Below are 21,007 nucleotides of genomic sequence, written 5' to 3' on the forward strand. Positions count from 1 at the left end.
CACTGATCTGCAATGGGTAGAACCCAGCATCACGTAAGTTCAAGGGACAACAGTATCTACTGGGTCTCAAATTTTTAACATTGGAAGATCACTTCTTCCAGGGCAAAGAACCTAAGAATCTTTGAGTTTATCCAGTTTAGAGTCATTCCTCCTTCCCCTCCCTCAAAAAGCAGAAGGGGACGCTTGGGTGGCTCAGTGGTTGAAATCTGCCTTCGGCTCAGGGCGTGATCCCGCGATCCTGGGATGGAGTCCCTCATTGGGCTCCCAGTAGGGAGCCTGCTTCTCCCTCTGCCTGTGTTTCTGCCTCTCTCACTCTGTGTCTCTCATGAATAAATAAATAAAATCTTTAAAAAAAAAAGGCAGAAGAAGAATTCCACCAACAGATGAATGGGTAAACAAACTGCAGTGTATACATGCAACAGAATATTATTCAGCCTCAAAGAGGGAGGAGATCCTGATACTTGTGATAATTCTTTTTTTTTTTTTTTACTTGTGATAATTCTGAGGACAGTAAGTGAAATAATGACTGACAAAAGGACAAATACTGTATGCTTCCACTTAAATGAGGTACCTATAGTAGGCAAAGTCATAGAATGGAAAATGGAATGGTGGTTACTGGGAGCTGGCGGGAGGGAAGGCAAGGTGGGGAGTTATTGTTTGTTATGGAATTTCTGTTTGGGATGATGGGAAATTTCCGCAGATGGATGGTGGTTAACAGTTGCACAACACTGTGAATGCACTTAATGCTAATGAATTGTACACTTACAAATTGTTTTAAATGGTAAATTTTGAGATGCCTGGGTGGCTCAGTGGTTGAGCGTCTGCCTTTGGCTCAGGTTGTGATCCTGGGGCCCTGGGATGGAGTCCTGCATCGGGTTCCCAGCAGGGAGCCTGCTTTTCCCTCTGCCTGTGTTTCTGCCTCTCTCTCTCTCTGTGTCTCATGAATAAATAAATAAAATATTTTAAAAAATTCTAATACATTGTTGACCAATCACTTCTTTCACTATGAATTTGGTCTGTAGATAATAGTATTGCATCAATATTAATTTCCTGATTTTGATTACTGAGCTGCAGCCATGTAAGAAAATGTCCTTGCTCTTAGAAAATACACACTAAAGGGGTGCCTGGGTGGCACAGTTGGTTGGGCAACCGACTCTTGGTTTTGGCTCAAGTTGTGATCTCAGGGCTATGGGATCAAGTGCTGCATCTGACTCTGCACTTAGCACCAAGTCCACTAGGGATTCTCTCTCTCCCTCTCCCTCTCCCTCTGCCCCTCTCATTTGTGCGCTCTCTCTCTCTCTCTCTCCCTTAAATAAATAAATTCTTAAAGAAAAAAAAAGAAAAATCACACTAAAGAATTTAGAAATAAAGAAAACAGGCATTTTACCCTCAAATCTGTAACTTATTCTCATACAGTTCAGGAAAAAAATGTATATATATGTATATTTAATATATATTTATCTCAAGAGAAAATGATGGGAGAAGCAAGGTAAAATAATAATTGAGGAATATGAGTAAAGGGTACAGAGGTTCTTTGCACTATTTCTAACTGTTCTGTAAAGTAGTAAATAATTTCAAAATTAAAAATTTACAAAAAGATTTAGAAACCCATATACTGTGCTCCCATGACCTAACACAAAGCTCACTTAATACAGTGTTATAAATTATGTATCTCAATTAATTCTAATATTATATTAGTAACATCACTAACCAGGACAACACTCCTTGAGTTCTATATGGTTATAAAAGCATTAAAATCTCAGAAAGGAACTAAGAGATCAAGCAACTCAAATATACATCCGTGTTTCCCAACGTAATACCAGAAGAAATCAAATAATGTGAAAAGAATGCAGGGTATGAATCATGAATCAAGCAAGAAGAGGTAGTTCTACCTTGAAGTGCTGTTGATCTCGGCCCAGCCCAGCTTCCATGACACGTGAAGCAGAAGTCCACCAATTAGTGTCTGCCACCTAGAAAGGATAAGGGCCAATGTGAATTTGAGAGAATGCCATGGGCTCAAACACCATCCAGCCCCTGCAGACCCATTGGCTGACACAAATATACACATCCAAGCCTTCCCCCAACTCTCTTTTCCCATTCTCTCCTAGCTGGCATCCCAGTTCCCAGATCCCTCCTTCTCAACCTGTACTATCCTTGAGTCCAGCTGTACCATCCAGTGTTGACACTGATAGTCTTCTCTTCTTACTCTAGACTTTTCCTGAACAATCTCAACAACTGTCTCCACTTCTCCCATTGTTCCCAATAATAACTGTGCTTACCTGGACACCGCCACCCTGATACGCCACAAGCTCCCAATAATAACTTGCCTATAACATTATCTTGAACTTCCCTTCCCCATCCTGATCCGCTTCTGCATCCCTAATCAGCCAAACTAGAGCCTAGATGTCATCCTAGCTCTTCCTCCTCACTCAGCTCCCTCATCTGCTCATGAAATCCTGTTAAGCATAAACCCATAACAGTTCTCAAGTACTTCCATTTCTTCTGCCTCTGCCTCATGCAGACTCCCATTGTGACACACCTGAACCCTAGGGCATCAGTGCCCTAACTGGTGTCCTTATCCCCAGGATGGTCCTGCAACATCCATTCTCTACCTTTCAGCCAAAGGGCTTGTTCCAGAATACTAACTTAATTTCGTTCACTCATTCGTTTTAAAAATGGTTGATTCTTCCCAGGTGGATAGTAGCAGTTCCCAACCTCTTTTCTGCCACGACGCATTCGGGGTCATGTAATTCATGTGAGACACACTTCCTCAGCATGCAGAGTACAGGGGGAGCACAGGCTGTAAATTAAGCACCCCTGCCCCTGCCATTGCACAAAGTACAGCAAAATTCAAAATGAGTGAGACGGTATTACAGATATAACTTCACCTTGGTTCACTCTATTGCTTTATTGATTTTAAAACCTTGTTTTGAGTTATGACTTGAGACACTTCACCTCAGAAGCGATTACAACACACCCAAGTGTTGTGGCATGACAGTTGAGAACTGGCTGGCCTACAGGATAAAGTCACTGGTGTGTGACACACAAGCCTTCCAAGACTTGCACTCTCCCCCTTCCAGGATCAGCTCCTGTCCATCTGCCATGGGCAGCGACATTCCAGCCATACTAAACAACCCACAGCCTTGGATGTGCCAGGTCATTTCATACTTCTAAGAGTTTCCATGTGCTGTCCTCTTCACCCATAATATTTTCCCATTTCCTTGTGTCTTGGTGAACATTTGCTCATCCTGTAAGATCCAGTTTATATGCCTCTTTGTAAAACCTTCACAGAACCAGCCAAGCAGAGCAGACAGATATGGGTCATGCCCTCCAACAGTATGATCTAGAGAAGTGGCACTCAACCATATGGATATTCCCCCTGGGAAAATGTGGCAGTATTTAGAGACATTTTTAGTTGTCACAACTGCGGTGGGAGAAGGGAGGGTGCTACTGGCATCTGGTGAGTGTAGCCAGGGATGCTGCCAAACATCCTACAATGTGCAGGACAGCTTCATAACAAAGGATTACCCAGCCCAAAATGTCAATAGTAATTTGAGAGATGACAGTGGCCCAGGAAGGGATGATTTGGATGAAGAAGGAGGACAGATTCTGGAGATGTTCAGGGGGTCCTGGTGGCTAACTAGATGTTAAGGATGAAGAAGACAAAGGAATCAACTCCCAGGTTTCTGGGAGTTTCTCAGTTGGGCAACTAGATAGAAGGTGCCATTCACAGCAAGTAAATTTAAGGGGCAGGCAGGAGAGAAAAGAAAGTTACACAACAGCAGAGATCTTTGCTTTCTCCTCTGATGTACCCCACATGTCTAAAACAGTGCCCAGCACATAGTATGCACCCAATAAGGATTTATAGAATGAATTACGCTGCCCTACTGTGTAACTCCTATGTGCCAGGCATTGTTCTAAGTACTGGGGTGTCACACTCCAGTGGCAAGACCGATTTTTTAAAAAGTCTTCCATTTGTAGACCTTACAGTCTGTTGGAGGAACAAAAGTCAGCATGTCATATCCAGTGGTACACAGGGGAAAAGCAATCCAGATCTAGAGATTCTTCTTTCCCACCTAAGTTCCCTAAGTCTCAACCTGGAAGAACTACAAGACAGTTAGGACCAGGAAATGATTCCTATTCATTAACAGAGAAAACAATATCCCAGCTTTACTAACTGAAATACAGTGGGCCCCTCCTTACTTGTGGGGGGATGCATTCTAAGACCCCCCCCCAGCAGATGCCTGAAACTGGAGATAGTGCCAAACCAAATATGTTTTTTCCTACACACACATACCTATGATAAAGTTTAACTTATAAACTAGGCACAGTAGATTAACAATAGCCAATAATAAAATTGAACAGTTGTAATAATATACTGTAATATAAGTAATGTGAATGTGGTCTCTCTCTTAAAATATCTGTACTCCCCCTTCTTGAGATTCTGTGACATGATAAATGCCTAGATGGTGAGGTGAAGTAAGGTGAATGATGTAGGCATTGTGATAGAGCCTTAGGCTACCATTCACCCCTGATAATAAGTCAGGGGAGAATCATCTACTTCCAGACCACAGGTGACCACAGGTGATCAGAACCGCAGAAAGAGAAACCGTGGATGTGGGGGGACTACTGTATACATAATCATAAACAATATTTTTAAAGTTTTGCTATGAAGTAGTAGGGGGAAACCTGACAAAGTAATTCTGAAGTTCACCTGAAATAATGTACTGGTGATACGATAAAAAACAAAAATCCATAAGTGTAAAAACAGAAGTGTGCAAGTCTTCTTCCCTTGCCTGTCCCCTCTCTGCACAGCTTCCACCTTTTCCTATGGGTAACCACTCTTGGTAGTTTCTTCACCTTTATTATTATTTTTTTAATTTTTATTTATTTATGATAGTCACACACACAGAGAGAGAGAGAGAGAGGCAGAGACATAGGCAGAGGGAGAAGCAGGCTCCATGCACCGGGAGCCCGACGTGGGATTCGATCCTGGGTCTCCAGGATCACGCCCTGGGCCAAAGGCAGGTGCTAAACCGCTGCGTCACCCAGGGATCCCACCTTTATTTTTTAAATAAGAAAAACACACACACACACTATTCTACATGATAGTACTGTACTACCCTGTAACAGATTTGCTTTTGTCCCCCATTAAATGTATCTTGAAAATCTATTTTATTTATTTATTTATTTATTTATTTATTTATTTATAGAGACACACACACAGAGAGAGAGAGAGAGGCAGAGACACAGGCAGAAGGAGAAGTAGGCTCCATGCAGGGAGCCTGATGTGGGACTCAATCCCAGGTCTCCAGGATCATAGCCCAGGCTGCAGGCGGTGCTAAACCGCTACGCCACTGGGGTTGCCCTTGAAAATCTTTTTATTTCAGCACCTGAGAGTGTCATTATTTTTTGACATTTGAATAGTATTCGATTAAGGACCTAATATAATTTATTTAATGGGATCTGTAGAGATGAAAATGAGGCTGTTTAAAAATGCCTGCTGTCACAGAGCTGCAATATTTCACATGTACATCTTCATACGTATTTCATTTATGTGAGTGCAAGTAAATCTCTCAAATAAATTCCTCGAAGTGGAATCGTGCAATTGAAGGATTCAGACTGTTGAAATAGTGTCCCATATTGCCAAAGTGTCACTCACAGATACTGTACCAATTTGCCACCGCAGATCCATGTATAGCCAGAACCGCGATCTGACATCAGTCCTGAGCCAAGGCAGATGCTCAGCTGCTGAGCCACCGTGGTGCCCCTATAACATGTCTTTTTATTTTTAACTGCATGCTTTAGCATCATAATACATCTTTCTTCATGTGTTTAGTGCTTTTTGTCCTGAACCTCATCTAGCAAAGATCATTACCCTGCTTTTTTGTTTGCATTTGTCTAATTTTTTTTTAAAAAAGAATGAAGGAAAAAAATAAAAATAAATAAATAAAAAGAATGAAGGATGTCATGCTGTATGACATATTTAAATGTTATAATAATTAAAACAATTTAGGGGGACGCCTGGGTGGCTCAGCAGTTGGGCCCCTGCCTTCTGCCTGGGGCATGATCCTGGAGACTGGGGATCGAGTCCCACGTTGGGCTCCCTGCATGGAGCCTGATTCTCCCTCTGCCTGTGTCTCTGCCTCTCTCCCTCTGTGTGTCTCTCATGAATAAATAAATAAAAATTTAAAAAAAAGAGAAAGCAATGGTACCAATCATAATTATCAATATATTTGTCCACTATAAAAATAAAACAACTTTTTAAAAAAAGCTTGAGTGGAGGGGTGCCTGAGTAGCTCAATCAGTTGAGTGTCCAACCCTTGGTTTCAGCTTAGGTCATGATCTAAGAGTGGTGAGATCGAGCCCTGCATCAGGCTCCTACTCAGCACAGAGTCTGCTTGAGTTTCTCTGTCTCTCTGCCCCTCTCCCATGCTTGTGCTTTCTCTCTTTCTCTCTGTCCAAAATAGATCTTAACTAACTAAATAAAAAAATAAAAAGCTTGAATGGGGATGAGGTGAGGAAGGGAAATGTGAGTGCTAAAGCCCTCCATGCTGCTTCTACAACATCTTGACTACTGACCCAGCTCCACACCACTTTTTCCTTCTATCTTCTTTTTAATAATGGCATTCTTCAATCATAAGACCACACGCAGGCAGCTCGGGTGGCTCAGCGGTTTAGCGCCACCTTCAGCCCAGGGCATGATCCTGGAGACCTGGGATCGAGTCCCACGTCAGGCTCCCTACATGGAGCCTGCTTCTCCCTCTGCCTGTGTCTCTGCCTCTCTCTCTCTCTCTCTCTCTGTGTATTCTCATGAGTAAATAAATAAAACCTTAAAAAAAAAATAAGACCACACGCTAGATTTATCTGTAGTTTTCTCTGTTGCTTCCTTCTTATATTTTAGCAATAAATTCTCTATGATATTACTTAAAAATATTTTTGAAAAATCAAAATAATTATGAACAAAATGAAAGGCAAAGGGCAAACTGCATAAAAAAAAGGAAATTTCTAATAAACATGGTGGACAAGTGGTTGGCATCTTAAAATATGAGGAAGTCATTAAATTAATAAGAAAAAATACTAACACCCCAGTAAAAATAAAAGGAGAAAAGGCACAAATAGACACTGATAATATCGATACAAGTAGGTAACACACATAAGAAAACTGTCCAACTTCATTAATAATCTATGAAATGATAAGACAAAAAATGTTATACCATTTGGGACTCATGAAATCATCAGAGAGAAAAAAACAGTCATGGTTTGAGTACAATATTATAGAAGCTTTCATATAGAGGCTGGGTGACAATGTAAATTGGTAACACATTTCTGGAAAAGAACTTAATATCCAAGAGGAATAGAATACTAAAGAAGTTCATATGCTTTAACCCAAATTTCTAATATTGGAATCTATCCCAAAGAAATAGCTAGAAATTTGATAGATTTGAATACAAAAAATGTCTGATAATATTATTGTTTTTATCCTTCAAAATGGGACACAATTTAAATGCCCATTAATAAGATGGTTAAATAAATTACAGTATGTCTATTTGATTTAAAAAAAAAAAGAAAGAAAATCTATGTAGTCATTAAAAACATTTTTTTTTAAAGATTTATTTATTGGAGAGAGATAGCACGTGAGCAGAAGGAGGAGCCGAGAGAGGCAGAGAAAGAAAATCTCAAGCAGACTCCCTGCTGAGCACGCAGCCCAAAGCAGGGCTCCATTTCAAGACTCTGAGATCAGAACCTGAGCAGAAATCAAGAGTCAGACACTAAACTTACTGAGCCACTCAGGTACCCCTAAAAATAGTACAAAGTACAGCTAATGATGCTGGTTGGACATGTCCCACAAATGTGTGCAAAAAGCATAAAAGATACTCACCCTTGGAACAGTGTAGGGTAGGTAAATTTCAAGACAGACAGGACATACTGAAAAACAAATACCAGAGTAATGAACAAATTATAGAGAACTGATCATATAATGAAAGAAATTCTTACTGAAGAAACCTAAGTACACTCGAATTTCAAAAAGACTTTTATCCTTCTCCCCTCAAAATCACACACTGGGCAAAAATTTAAAAATGACCTTCCAAGTCATATGAGAAAGAGTGGGTCTGTTTTTCTGCAGGGTCATCAGAAGCCTGACCACCTCTCAGTTGGGGAATGGAACTGGGATCATTAGCAAATTGGGATGCCCAGCAGCTGGGTCTGATGCTGAGGATGCCCAACCATTCAGCCTCTTTCCAGACCCCAGAAGTGCCACGGTGGAGCTGCAGAAACTCAAGAAAAATGGACACAGTCTCTTTTCTCAAAGTATTCACGTTATCTACTATCCAATTTACCTAAAAATCCAAACCCCTCCTTTGTTTCTCTTCAAGGAAGAACTGCATCATACTCTGTTTCCTTCATGTTTCTTCCATTTGGGAGAATTTGGTTTTTGCATTCTAAAGATCCTTTTATTTTTCTTTTTAGCTAATTCTCCTTAGGCATCATTAATTTTTTCTGTGCTTTAGCATTTTAAGGATTTTTTCAAACCAACCTGACCAAGGTCAACTTGTATTTCTAGTCTGTCTTTTACAACACTTCATGAATGAGGGGACTATGTTTTGTCTTCCTGGGTATCTTTTCCTACTATTGAACACTAAGAATTTTTGGAAAGTTTAAAAACCATTAAAGGCTTTAGGCAAGGACTCTACTGATTCTTCACATGATCTAAAAAACAGAATGGACTGGGGTTGGGCAAATTTACATACTTGTCTTTAAACTACACCAAAGCCTTCTAGTATGAGCTCCTAAATGTCACAATTACGGCTAGCTGCTGTGCTCTGATCAATATTCACTAGAGATGGACCTTCTTCTTCTCCGAAATCTACTTATTCACATAATTCAGTATGCTCCTCCCCATTCTTCCTTGATATTTTCATTCTAAAACAGAGACAGAGGGATGCCTGGGTGGCTCAGTGGTTGAACATCTGCCTTCAGCTCAGGGCATGATCCTGGGATCCCAGGATCAAATCCTGCATCAGGCTCCCCACAGAGGCCTGCTGCCTCTCTCTTGTGTGTCTCTCATAAATAAATAAAATCTTAAAAAGAAAAAAAAAAAAAACAGAGACAGGGGATCCCTGGGTGGCTCAGTGGTTTAGCACCTGCCTTTGGCCCAGGGCGTGATCCTGGGGTCCCGGGATCGAGTCCTACGTTGGGCTCCTGGCATGGAGCCTGCTTCTCCCTCTGCCTGTGTTTCTGCCTCTCTCTCTCTCTCTCTCTTGTGAATAAAAAAATTAAAAAATTAAAAAAAAAAAAAAAGAGACAGAGAAAGGATAAAGTGAGCATCTGTGCCATGCATTACATCACCCTTAACAACCTTCATGAAGGGGATCCCTGGGTGGCTCAGCGGTTTGGCGCCTGCCTTCGGCCCAGGGCGTGATCCTGGCGTTCCAGGATCGAGTCCCATGTCAGGCTCCCTGCATGGAGCCTGCTTCTTCACCCCTCTCTCTCTCTCTCTCTCTCTGTCTCTCATGAATAAATAAATAAAATCTTTAAGAAAAAAAACCTTCATGAAAATAATGAATATTTATTTAGTTTACTGTGTGCTGAACTTTGTCATAGATACTGGGGGTGAAGATAGAAAATGCTGAAGTTCTTACCTTACCTTGCTAAACAAGAGTAAAAAAAGAAATCTCTGAAAAATGAAATTAAGTCCTAATATTTATTCTTTCGGCAATTCTTCATGTCACTGAAAAGTGTTGCTCAGGGCAAAATGCTATTTAATGGAACAGCGGTGAGCACTTCATAGGAAAAAGAAGGAGCAATTTGGGAGCCTTTCAAAGGGGAACAGATGTGGACTTTGACTCCAGGCTGAAAGCTTAACAGCTGTAAGAGGAAGAAGGACCAGTAGCTGCTTGGGCCCCACAGGGCTGGTTACCGCCAGAATCTCCACAGGCTGGAGCAACGTGTCACTCAGACTAGGTCCAGAGAGCCACAACACCTGCTGTTGAAACCAAAATCAACCATTCTTTTAACACTAGAAGCAAAAAGCCTAAAATAGACAAGGTTTTTTGTTTGTTTTTAATCAATTTTCTTTTTACAAACACAGGGAGATAGTTTGCGGAGGAAACTATACTGAGAAATAAAGAAATAAAAAAAACCAGCATAGAGTCTACTAAAAACTGGAAGAGAGGATCCTGTCCTATAAACAGAAAATAATCTTCATTGATTCAAAAGAAAATTCATTTGGCAGTCACTATGTGCTGGGGAGCCCAGGGCACAGCTCCTTCTCATTTGGCCCCTACTTGGTCCAAGTCAAACTGCCATGGAGGCCAGAAAGAAGCATGACTGTCCTGGGGTGAAACAATGGCATAATCTAAGAGTTACAAAGTCCCTACCAGAGTCCCATTATGAAGGACTACCTCTCCCAACCTTACCCAGGCCTCACACCTGCTTTCTGCTACTCTTGCCTCCACTTCCTCTTTCTCCTTTATATAATCTCACCTCCCTTTCTCTCTGCCTTTTACTGTTCTTCTGCTTTCCATCTACTCTGACATTCCCCAGAGCCCTGAACCAAAGCACTCCAAACCTTTGTGGAAAATGGAAAAGGATTTATTATTGAAATTCTTAGGTCCTTGGGAATCTACGATTTCTATTACTCAGATCAGATTCTCCTAAACACATGACAATTTGTTTTTTTTGTTTTTGTTTTTGTTTTTTGTTTTTTTATCTAGCACCTTGAGGCATGATGCACATGGAATGTACTACCGTCTTTATTACATTGATTGCAAAATGGTGAGAGGCCCCAGTAAATAGAAAAATAATTCCATAGATGCAATGTGCATCCAGAGAGGGTATAAATTGCTATGAACTAAATGCTATCTGCCTGCAGGACTGTTTTACTTGGGTACTTCCTTTGTTAACCAATAATGCTGCTTGTGGGTTTTCATGAAGACTTCTCACTCTTCCCTTCTGATGATTATATGAAAATAAAAGGAGGGTCATTCTGTTTTTAAGTGAAACGTTACCAATATATTCATCAGGTTAACTAGATAAATTAGAATATGTAAGTGAAAAGGCCAGGATTTCAGAAATTCACATATTCCAGAAAAGGTGCTATCTTTAGCTATAGGGCTTTGGGGTTGTTTTACTTTAGCTATCTATTCAATGAGGAAGACACAAATCTGTTAAAAGCTAATAATTACTGTATCATACCATAAGCAAAAGACTGTCTTTCCTTCCTTCCATTTCTTCTAGAGTATTTACCACCTACCTAATTTACTATGATGTTGGGCACTTGTCCAGCCACCTCACTAACGTAATTTCCATTAATCCTTAGAACGACTCTTTGAAGAGGACTTCTAATCCTACCTTAAAGTTTAAAAACTTAGGTTTAAAAAAACAAACAAACAAACAAACAAACAAAAAACTTAGGTTTAGAGAAATTAAAGTCCCAAAGATCAAGTTGAGTGGAGCCAGGATGTAAACCCATCACTGCCTCCCAGGAAGGTACTATTTATGGATCTTCATCATTAGAACTAAAAATCAACTGGACATGGGGAAAGAGGGTTCTGGAGCATCCTCTGAGTGCACTGAAGACAGCTACTCACATTAGGAGAACAGGTATAAGGAAATGTTATTTGTTAATAGTTTATTTCCAGAAAGCATGAGGGGTTTGGGGTTGGGAGTGGGGGGGCGTGGAGACCTTATGGTAGGAGGTGATCCTGGGCCTGGTATCACCACTTTACCTTGGTGTCCAGCCCAATGTCCCTGACAGGAAGAGCTGCCCCACTCTACCCCACAGGGGTCCAACATTTCCCTGCATGGTACTAAATCCAAGGCCAGCTTCCCCCTCCTAACAAAATAAAAACATGGTGCCACTGCTTCCCTGCCTTTTCATTAAGATGAATTATGTGACATTACTTTAAATAAAATTAATTTCACATTTTATTTTCCAAAATATTTTCATGAAAACCTCTTGAATATACTGGAAGTGTCTGGGATGGAGACATAGAAAAAAAGAAAAAGTTTGGGAGTCTGTGGTGTGAGGGAAAGATGGAGATGGAAATGGATTGATTGATCTCTTCTTTTTAAAAGCTTCCTGAACTTGGTGGGTTTCTAGGAGCAGGGGTATGTTGTAGAAAAAGAAGACAGATTTGTCAGATTTCTTCTACTCCGCCTTCCCCGAGAGGACAAGAACCAACTGCTTTATTTCCCTTAAAAGTAGTATACAGGGGATCCCTGAGTGGCTCAGCGGCTGGGTACCTGCCTTCCGCCCAGGTGATCCTGGAGTCCCAGGATCGAATCCCGCATCGGGCTCCCTGCATGGAGCCTGCTGCTCCCTCTGCCTGCCTCTCTCTCTCTTTCGAATAAATAAAATCTTAAAAAAAAAAAAAAAAAAAAAAAGTAGTATGCACAACCCCAAATTAATTTCCTGGAAATTCGCCAATCAAAAACTTCGGTGTCGCAGATGCAAGGGATGCTTTGCAGGACGGGAAGCAGGCAGGGCCGGCACGGTTCAACACATCCTATTTCTACCTGCGGACGCCACAGAGTAGGCTTCCTCTCCACCACCACCAGGATGCGGGAGGCTGCATCTGCTCCACGTCGGTGTGCGGAGTCAGATCTCCCGCGTGCAATCATCGCCACCCCACGCCCGCCCCCTCACCTTGTTCGTGAGGTAAGAAGCCAGGTAGCAGGTACAAAAGGTGAGGCCCACCAGGCACCTCCTCACGCACATGGGTCAACCCGCGCCCCTTCCCGGGGACCCCGCGGGGAGCACCCAGACTGCGTCCGGAGCCGGGCCGCCGCCTGCGCAGCCAGGACGGCCACGTGGCCCCGAGCTCGGCCAATCAGCGCCGGGACCGCCCCGCCCCCCCGCCCGGTGCCCGCCCCTTAAAGGGACCGCGCCCCCGTTGGCCGCGCAGCTGCAGAGTGAGCGAGGCAGCCTCCTGCTGCGGAAGGAGATCCGGGGAGAGATAAGCGCCCCCCCCGGCCCCCCCCCCCCGCGGGGCCTGCGACCGACTGTGGACAAGGACAGCAGTCGTCGTAAAAATAGTCGAAAATGGTAAACCAGGGGGAAAAAAAACAGTTTACGAAACAGTTCACGACACTCCACTACCGTTTAAAGAAAAATGTTCATCGCGGTCTCTAAATGGTGGAAGCAAAATGTTTATACTTTACTGAATCTTCCCCCTATTCCACGTTGAGTCTGTATTAGTTTTGCAAATGACATCCAAAGTTAATAAGTGCAGGGATCCTTGGGTGGCTCAGCGGTTCAGCACCTGCCTTCGGCCCAGGGCATGATCTTGGGGTCCCGGGATCGAGTCCCGCACGGGCTCCCCGCATGGAGCCTGCTTCTCCCTCTGCCTGTGTCTCTGCCCCCCCCCTCTCTCTCTCTGTGTGTGTGTGTCTCATAAATAAATAAATAAATAAGATATTAAAAAAAAAAAGTTAAGTGCTGTTTTAAAAGAAGGAAGACAGGAGCTAGAATGAGTATAGTTTTGTTTTGTTTTTTCTTTTTTAAGAAAAGTCATTCTATTGATGAGGAACAGGGGTAGCTGAGGATAAGGCAGGAGCCTCAGGCAGGCAGCACATTGACAAGTTCTTTTTTTTTTTTTTTTTTTTTTTTTGAGATTTTATTTATTCATGAGAGACACAGGCAGAATCCTTAAAACAGGCAAAGGGACATCCCTTTAGCCTCCACGTTAATACTTTGCTAAGGGCAAAAGACAATCTTACTGCAACCCCTAGGAGCCTGTAAGTCTACTTTAACATATAAAAATTCCTTTAGAATTTTCCTTTATCTCTAAACCCCCAAGATACATTGGCAATCATCCTTCAACCACATGGCCCACTGATACACATCTGAAGGGTCTCACGAGCCTCAGGTTTTATTAGAGGGTAATAAGTGACCTTTTCCCAACAACAGCTAGCCCCCTAAGGTCCTGGAAACCTTGTTTCCAAAATTCTTTAGAGAGTATGCTATCCTCAAACACCCACCCCTGTCCCAACTCCTAGGTATATAATCAGCCACCCCTCACAGGCCCAGGACAGCAGCTCTTCCTGCCCACGGGTCCTGTCCCCGGGGTTTAATAAAACCACCATTTTGCACCAAAGACACCTCAAGAATTCTTGGTCGTTGGCTCCAGACCTCACCTATATTCCAAAACTTCATCACTCGGATGTTGAAATTTACATAAAGTAAGAAATTCTCCCAAAAGTAGTTTCAAGCACTGCCCCTATTCCTAGTATATAGGAATTTTACCTAGTTAGGCTTTTGGCAAGTAGGAGTAAATATGCACAAAACATGTTGATGAACTTTGTCAGGAGCTAAAGGTACAAGTGTTCCTCACATGCAGAAACACAGATTTTGGAAATACCCCACACACCAGGAAAACTTCACTTTTTAAAGTTTGTGTTTCCTGTGCAAAATTGTTTATCAAAGTACATTATCCAAGCAAACACTAGATGTATTCACTCTATGTAAAAGATAAGTAAACTAAAAAGTAATTTTCCCTTGACATTATTCTAGGGAACCTATCTCAGAGCTAAATAGTCCTTATAAAGAAAATCTTTCCCCAACAGATTTCTTTGAAATCAATAGCTGTACTTGACAATCTCTGAGCACTTTCAGTAAATGAACAAATTCGTTTTGGGCCCTATTATTTCCTAGTTACTACTTATTTATTTATTTATTGACAGAATTTGCTTAGCAAGCAGAAACAACCAGAACAGTAAAGAACCATGTAAACAGAAGGTGACATTTGTAGGAAAAGTGCTGATAGATCATGCGAGAGCTATTGATTTTTCCAAAGCTGTATTATTCTGTTTCGCAAAACATACTAAACTAAGACTGAATGAAAATAAAATCACCAGGTCTTATGCTGTCAAACAACAATCTGCTGTATATGAGATTAAGGTAGACCTAAATACATGAAAAGATTTAACTACTAGTATTGTTAATTGAGATCTTTGAGAGCGAAGGGTCATAGTCATTAATATTTATTTATTTATTATTTATTTATTTATTTATTTATTTTTAAATTCAATGTGCTAACATATAGTATAACACCCAGTGCTCATCTCATGAAGTGTCCTCCTTAGTGCCCATTACCCAGTTACCCTTTACCACCGACCTCCCCTTATGCAACCTTTTGTTTCCCAGAATTAGGATTCTCTCATGGTTTGTCTCCCTCTCTAATTTTTCCCACTCAGTTCCTCTCCTTTCCCTTATAATCCCTTTCACTATTTCTTATATTCCACGTATGAGTGAAACCATATGATGATTGTCCTTCTCCTATTGACTTATTTCATTCAGCATAATACCCTCCAGGTCCATTCACGTCGAAGCAAATGGTGGGTATTCGTCTTTTCTGATGGCTGAGTAGTATTCTATTATATATAGACCACATCTTCTTTATTCATTCATCTGTCCAAGAACATAATGGCTCCTTCCACAGTTTGACTATTGTGGACATTACTGCTATGAACATTGGGGTGCAGATGTCCTGTCGTTTCATTACTTCAGTATCTTTGGGGTAAATACCCAGTAGTGCAATTGCTAGGTCATAGGGTAGCTCTATTTTTAACTAGATCTTTGAGAGCGAAAGGTCAGTCATTAGTTTATTTTTTGATAATGGATCCATAAGTCTTCAATAAATGTTGAATTAAAAAAGGGGAGTCTCAGATAGAACAATACCTTTGGGGGTTCTCCCCAACAAATCTTTTTTTTTTTTTTAATTTTTATTTATGACAGTCACACAGGAAGAGAGAGAGAGAGGCAGAGACACAGGCAGAGGGAGAAGCAGGCTCCATGCACCGGAAGCCTGACGTGGGATTCGATCCTGGGTCTCCAGGATTGCGCCCTGGGCCAAAGGCAGGCACCAAACTGCTGCGCCACCCAGGGATCCCAACAAATCTTTTTAATAATGATTTTTTTTTTTGACAGCAAACATGGAGAATTCTCAAAAGTTCGCAGAAGCAGCAGCATACTTTTGGAAACACCCTAAATCCCACTTTAAAAGCAGACAAGCTGGGTGGCTCAGCAACCAACTCTTGATTTCAACTCAGGTCATGATATCAGGGTTGTGGGATCCAGCCCCACACTGGCCCAGAGGTGGGCTACGAGTTGGGCATGGAGCCTATTTAGGATTCTCTCTCCCTCTCTGTGCCTCCCCCTGCCTTCTCTATCTTTCTCTCTGTAATAGGAGGGAATTTCCTCAATATGATAGAAAGCATCTTTGAAAGCCCCACAGCTAGCATTATACTTAGTGGTGAAAGACAAGGCTTTCCTCCTTAAGAATCAGAAACAAGACAAGGATGACCATTCTTGTTACTTCTATTTTACATAATATTGCAAGTTCTAGCCAAGGCAATAAGACAAGAAAGTAAAAGAAAAGGCAAGATCAACTGCAAAAACAAATAAACAAAAAACCCTGAAGAAACAGAGGGGCCTGCGTGGCCCAGTTGGTTAAGCATCCAACTCTTGGTTTTGGCTCAGGTCATGATCTCAGGGTTGTGAGATCAGCCCCAAGTAGGGCTCCACACAGAATGCAGAGACTGCTTTACACTGCCTCTCCCTTTCTCTCTGCCCCTGACCCCCACACAGTCTTGCACACACTCTCACTCTCTCTCTCAAATAGATAAATAAATCTAAAAAAAGAGAGAGAGGGAGAAACAAAAAACTATCCTACTATAGATGACAAGATTTTGAATATATATATATAAACCTGGGGCACCTATATATAAAAAAAAAAAAAAAAAACCTGGGGCACCTGGCTGGTTCAGTCAATGGGACATGCAACTCTTGATCTCAGGGTTTAAGTTTGAGCACCATGTTGGGTATAGAAGTTACTTAAAAATAAAACCTTAAACAAAAAAAGAGAGCCATTGAGGATGATATGGTCTAATACATATTTAATATGAGTTCCAAAAAAGAATACAGAGAACATGAAAGAAGCATTTTTCCCACAACTGACAATAGGAAGTGTGTCTTTAGACACAGTAGGGATGAATCCTGAGCATACTACATGAAAAGAAATCCACTTAGTATATTCAAATTCATATTTTAATTGCAGTAAAAAATGCATAATATTATTCACTATATTAACCATTTTTTTAAGATTTACTTATTTATTTGAGAGAGAAAGAGACCACAAGTGGAAGGGACAGAGGGAGAGGGAGAGAGAATCTCAAGCAGACTCCATGCTGAGTACAGGACTCCATCTCAGGACCCTAAACTGAAACCAAGAGTCAGTTGCTTAATCAACTGTGCCACCCAGGTACCCCACTATCTTAAAACCATTTTTAAATGTACAATACGGTAGTATTAAGTGTATGCACATTGTTGTGCAAAATATCCCTGGAACTTTGCATCTTGCTAAGCTGAAACTCTTTATCTATTGAATAACCTCTTTTCCTATTCTCCCCTTGCCCCTGACAACCACCATTCTTTCTGTGTCTAAGAGTTTGACTACCTTAGATACCTCTTATAAGCAGGATCAAATACATATTTTTTACAAAGGTATTCTTCTATTTATCCTTTAGTTAGAGTATTATATAATTTTTAATATAATGCAGTAAAGGAAACAAAACAAAATATGTTATTAAAAAATGGCAATGGGTTGCATAGGGTTTAGAACCATTGAGTCCCAACAGAGCCCAAATGAATCATATCCATTACATTACATTCTAGTAACTTTTTTAAAAAAATATTTTATTTTTAAGTAATCTCTACATCCAATGTGGAGCTTGAACTCAAAACTCAGAGATCAAGAGTCTCATGCATTAGTGACTGAGCCAGTCAGGTGGCCTAAGTTAACCTTATGAAAATACTGAGTCATCATTAAGTATACCACAGACTCTCCTGCCCCTATGCCTTGTGTTACAGCATTCCTTCCCCTGAAACTTAGCTTTATAGCTTCTCTCCAACCTTCATGGAGTAATTTGGTGGCACGTCCTCCATGCAGCCTTTCCAAATCTCATTAACCCACAGTGGATCCTGAAACATTCATTTTCTATAGCTGTCCTTTGGCAATTAATCACGCACTCTTTTGAGATAGAAATGTTGTGATAGGGCAGCCCGGGTGGCTTAGTGGTTTAGTACCACCTTCAGCCCGGGGCGTGATCCTGGAGACCTGGGATCAAGTCCCGCGTCAGGGTCCCTGCATGGAGCCTGCTTCTCCCTCTGCCTGTGTCTCTGCCTGTGTGTGTGTGTGTGTGTGTGTGTGTGCGTGTGTGTTTCTCTTGAATAAATAAAATCTTTAAAAAAAAGAAATGTGTTATATTTCATATATTATTTCTCCAACTATATCTGATAGTTTTCTTGTTTCTTGCACAGGGCTTCAGTAGTATCCTAGGCAGTTAATAAATACTTACTGATTGCCTGAAACAACCACTTGCAAAATAGACTTAGTTTCAATATTAGACTAAAAAGTTTTATATCTCTTTAGGAGAGGGAGAGAGAGAATCTTAAGCAGGCTCCACACCCAGCACACAGCCAATTGTGGGGCTTGCTTCATCTCATGACCCTGAGATCATGACTTGAACTGGAATCAAGGGTCAGATACCTAACTGACTGAGCCATCCAGGTGTCCCCAATTAACTATTTTAAAGTGCAAAATTCGCTGGCATTGAGGAGATTCACAATGTTGTATAAGTATCACCTATATCAATTTCCAATCTTCATCACCCCCAAAGTAAACTATTAAGCAGTCACTCTTAATTTCTGCCCCCCTCGCAAGCCCATCCCCTGGAAAACCATCAATCCGCTTTAGGTCTTTTTTTTTTTTTTTCTTTAGGCTTTTATGGATTTACCTATCCTGGATTTTTTTGTATAAATGAAATCATACAATATGTACCTTTGTCACTGGGTTCATTAACTTAGCATGATGTTTTCAAGGTTCATCCACATTGTAGCTTGTATCAGTACTTCATTCCTGTAGTAGTTTTCTTGAGCTGCCATAACAAAATACCACAGACTATATGGCTTAAGCAACAGAAATTTATTTTCTCACTGTTCTGGAGGCTAGAAATCCAAAGTAAGGTGATTATAGGGCTGGTTTCCTTTAAAAGGCTGCTCTCTTGCTGCCCCTTCACACAGGAGTCTGTGACCAGGTGCCCTAGATGTGTTTTTCTTTTCTTATAAAAACACCAGTCATAACAGATTAGGGCCCCTACCCTACTGTCTTTAACTTAGATACCTCTATAAGAACTTATCTCCACATACTGTTACATTCTGAGATACTGGGGGTTGAGATTTCAATATATGAATTTGGGGAGACATGATTCAATCCATAAAAGTAGCTTTTCATGGCCAAATAATATTCTATTGAGTGTATATATTATATTTTATTTATCCAGTCATCCACTGATGGACATTTGGATTGGTTCCAACTTTTGGATATTGTGAATAATAGTTCCATGAACATTCAGTTACAAGTATTTGTTTTCTATTCTCTTGGGTTTATACTTACAAGTGGAATTGCTAGGTCATATAATTCTATGTTTGTATTTTGAGGAATTGCCAAATTGTTTTACACTGCAATGGCACCATTTTACATTCCTACCACCCAGGTAGGAGGTTCTCCACATCTTCACCAGCTCTTGCTGTTGAGTCCACTACCCCTTCACTCTTCAGCTCCATTAGGGCATTTCTCCCACTGAATTTATGCACTCCAACTACATCAAAATCTCTTGCATCTTAACTCCTTATATTCCTTCTAAAAACTGTCTCCTTTTTCATTTCTTCCCATAGCTAATATTAACCACATAATTCATCACGCGTGACACTGGCTCCCCAAGTGTCAGTTTTCTAATCTGTAGAATGGGGATAACAACATCTCTCAGAATTGTTTTAAGAACCAAATGAGCTGGGACGCCTGGGTGGCTCAGTGGTTGAGCGCGGCTGCCTTTGGCTCAGGGCGTGGTCCTGGAGTACCAGGATGGAGTCCTGCATCGGGTTCCCCACATGGAGCTTGCCTCTCTCTTTCTGTGTCTCTCATGAATAAATAAATAAAATCTTTTTAAAAAGAACCAAATGAGCTAATGCAGTGCCCGGGTGGCTCATTCAGGTAAGCATCGGACTCTTGATTTCAGCTCAGGTCATGATTTCAGGCTCCTGAGATTGAGCCCTGCATTGGTCTCCACACTCAGCTGGGAGTCTACTGGAGATTCTCTCTCTCTCTCTCTCTCTCTCCCTCTGCATCCTTTGCAGTTTCTCTCTCTCAAATAAGCAAATAAATCTTAAACAACAACAACAACAACAACAAATCAGCTGATATGCTTCAAGTGTTTAGTTCAATATATACTAAGCATTCACTAGATAGTAGCTATGAGAATGACTATCAGATTTCTAATCTTGGCCCATACTTTTTCTCACAAATCCAGGCTGCCGTTGGTCATTTTCAACTGTGTCCATTCATTCAGTTCATTCATTCAGATCTTTATTGAGTGCCTATTATAAGTCAGGCACCATACTAGTTTTTTATTACAACAGTGAACAAAATAAACATGGTCCCTGCTCTCACAGAGTAAGAAGAAAACAGGCAAATAAATGTGTATTTATATATTTTGATGGATGTTTCAGAGGCAACTTAAGTTTAACATACACAAAATTAACATTATCTTCCCTCCAGTTCTCTTGGGTATATACCTAGGAGTAGAATTGCTAGATCATATAATTCTATAATTCTAAGAAATCATTCCTGAACATCTGAGTAGATCTGACCTCTTTCTTTATGTCATCACTGGGCCCTGCGTGTACTTCTATCATAGCATCTTTTTTTTTTTAATTTTTTATTTATTTATGATAGTCACAGAGAGAGAGAGAGAGAGGGGCAGAGACACAGGCAGAGGGAGAAGGCAGGCTCCATGCACCGGGAGCCTGATGTGGGATTCGATCCGGGGTCTCCAGGATCGCGCCCTGGGCCAAAGGCCGGCGCCAAACCGCTGCGCCACCCAGGGATCCCTATCATAGCATCTTTAACACATAATCATACTGTGCTTATGACTTCAAGGTCCA

General features: G+C 41.2%; 1 protein-coding gene across 6 annotated transcripts in view; it reads right to left on the reverse strand.

Annotated features, from left to right (window-relative positions):
* The window catches only part of TMEM241 (transmembrane protein 241), a 112,791-nt gene extending 99,996 nt beyond the window's left edge, over window positions 1-12,795 (reverse strand). For all 6 annotated transcript variants that reach the window (XR_005990685.1, XR_005990689.1, XM_041774245.1 and 3 more), the window contains exons 1-3: window positions 12,653-12,795; window positions 7,883-7,929; window positions 1,893-1,970 (exon numbers count right to left, since the gene is read on the reverse strand). Coding sequence is in view for 4 of the 6 variants with exons in the window: in XM_041774245.1 (XP_041630179.1) it covers window positions 1,893-1,970; window positions 7,883-7,929; window positions 12,653-12,724 (197 nt within the window). In the remaining 2 variants the exon portion in view is untranslated. The remainder of the gene's footprint in view (window positions 1-1,892; window positions 1,971-7,882; window positions 7,930-12,652) is intronic.
* Window positions 12,796-21,007: the final 8,212 nt, after the last annotated feature.

The sequence above is a fragment of the Vulpes lagopus genome, chromosome 1 (assembly GCF_018345385.1).
Source record: "Vulpes lagopus strain Blue_001 chromosome 1, ASM1834538v1, whole genome shotgun sequence".
Lineage (NCBI taxonomy): Eukaryota > Metazoa > Chordata > Mammalia > Carnivora > Canidae > Vulpes > Vulpes lagopus.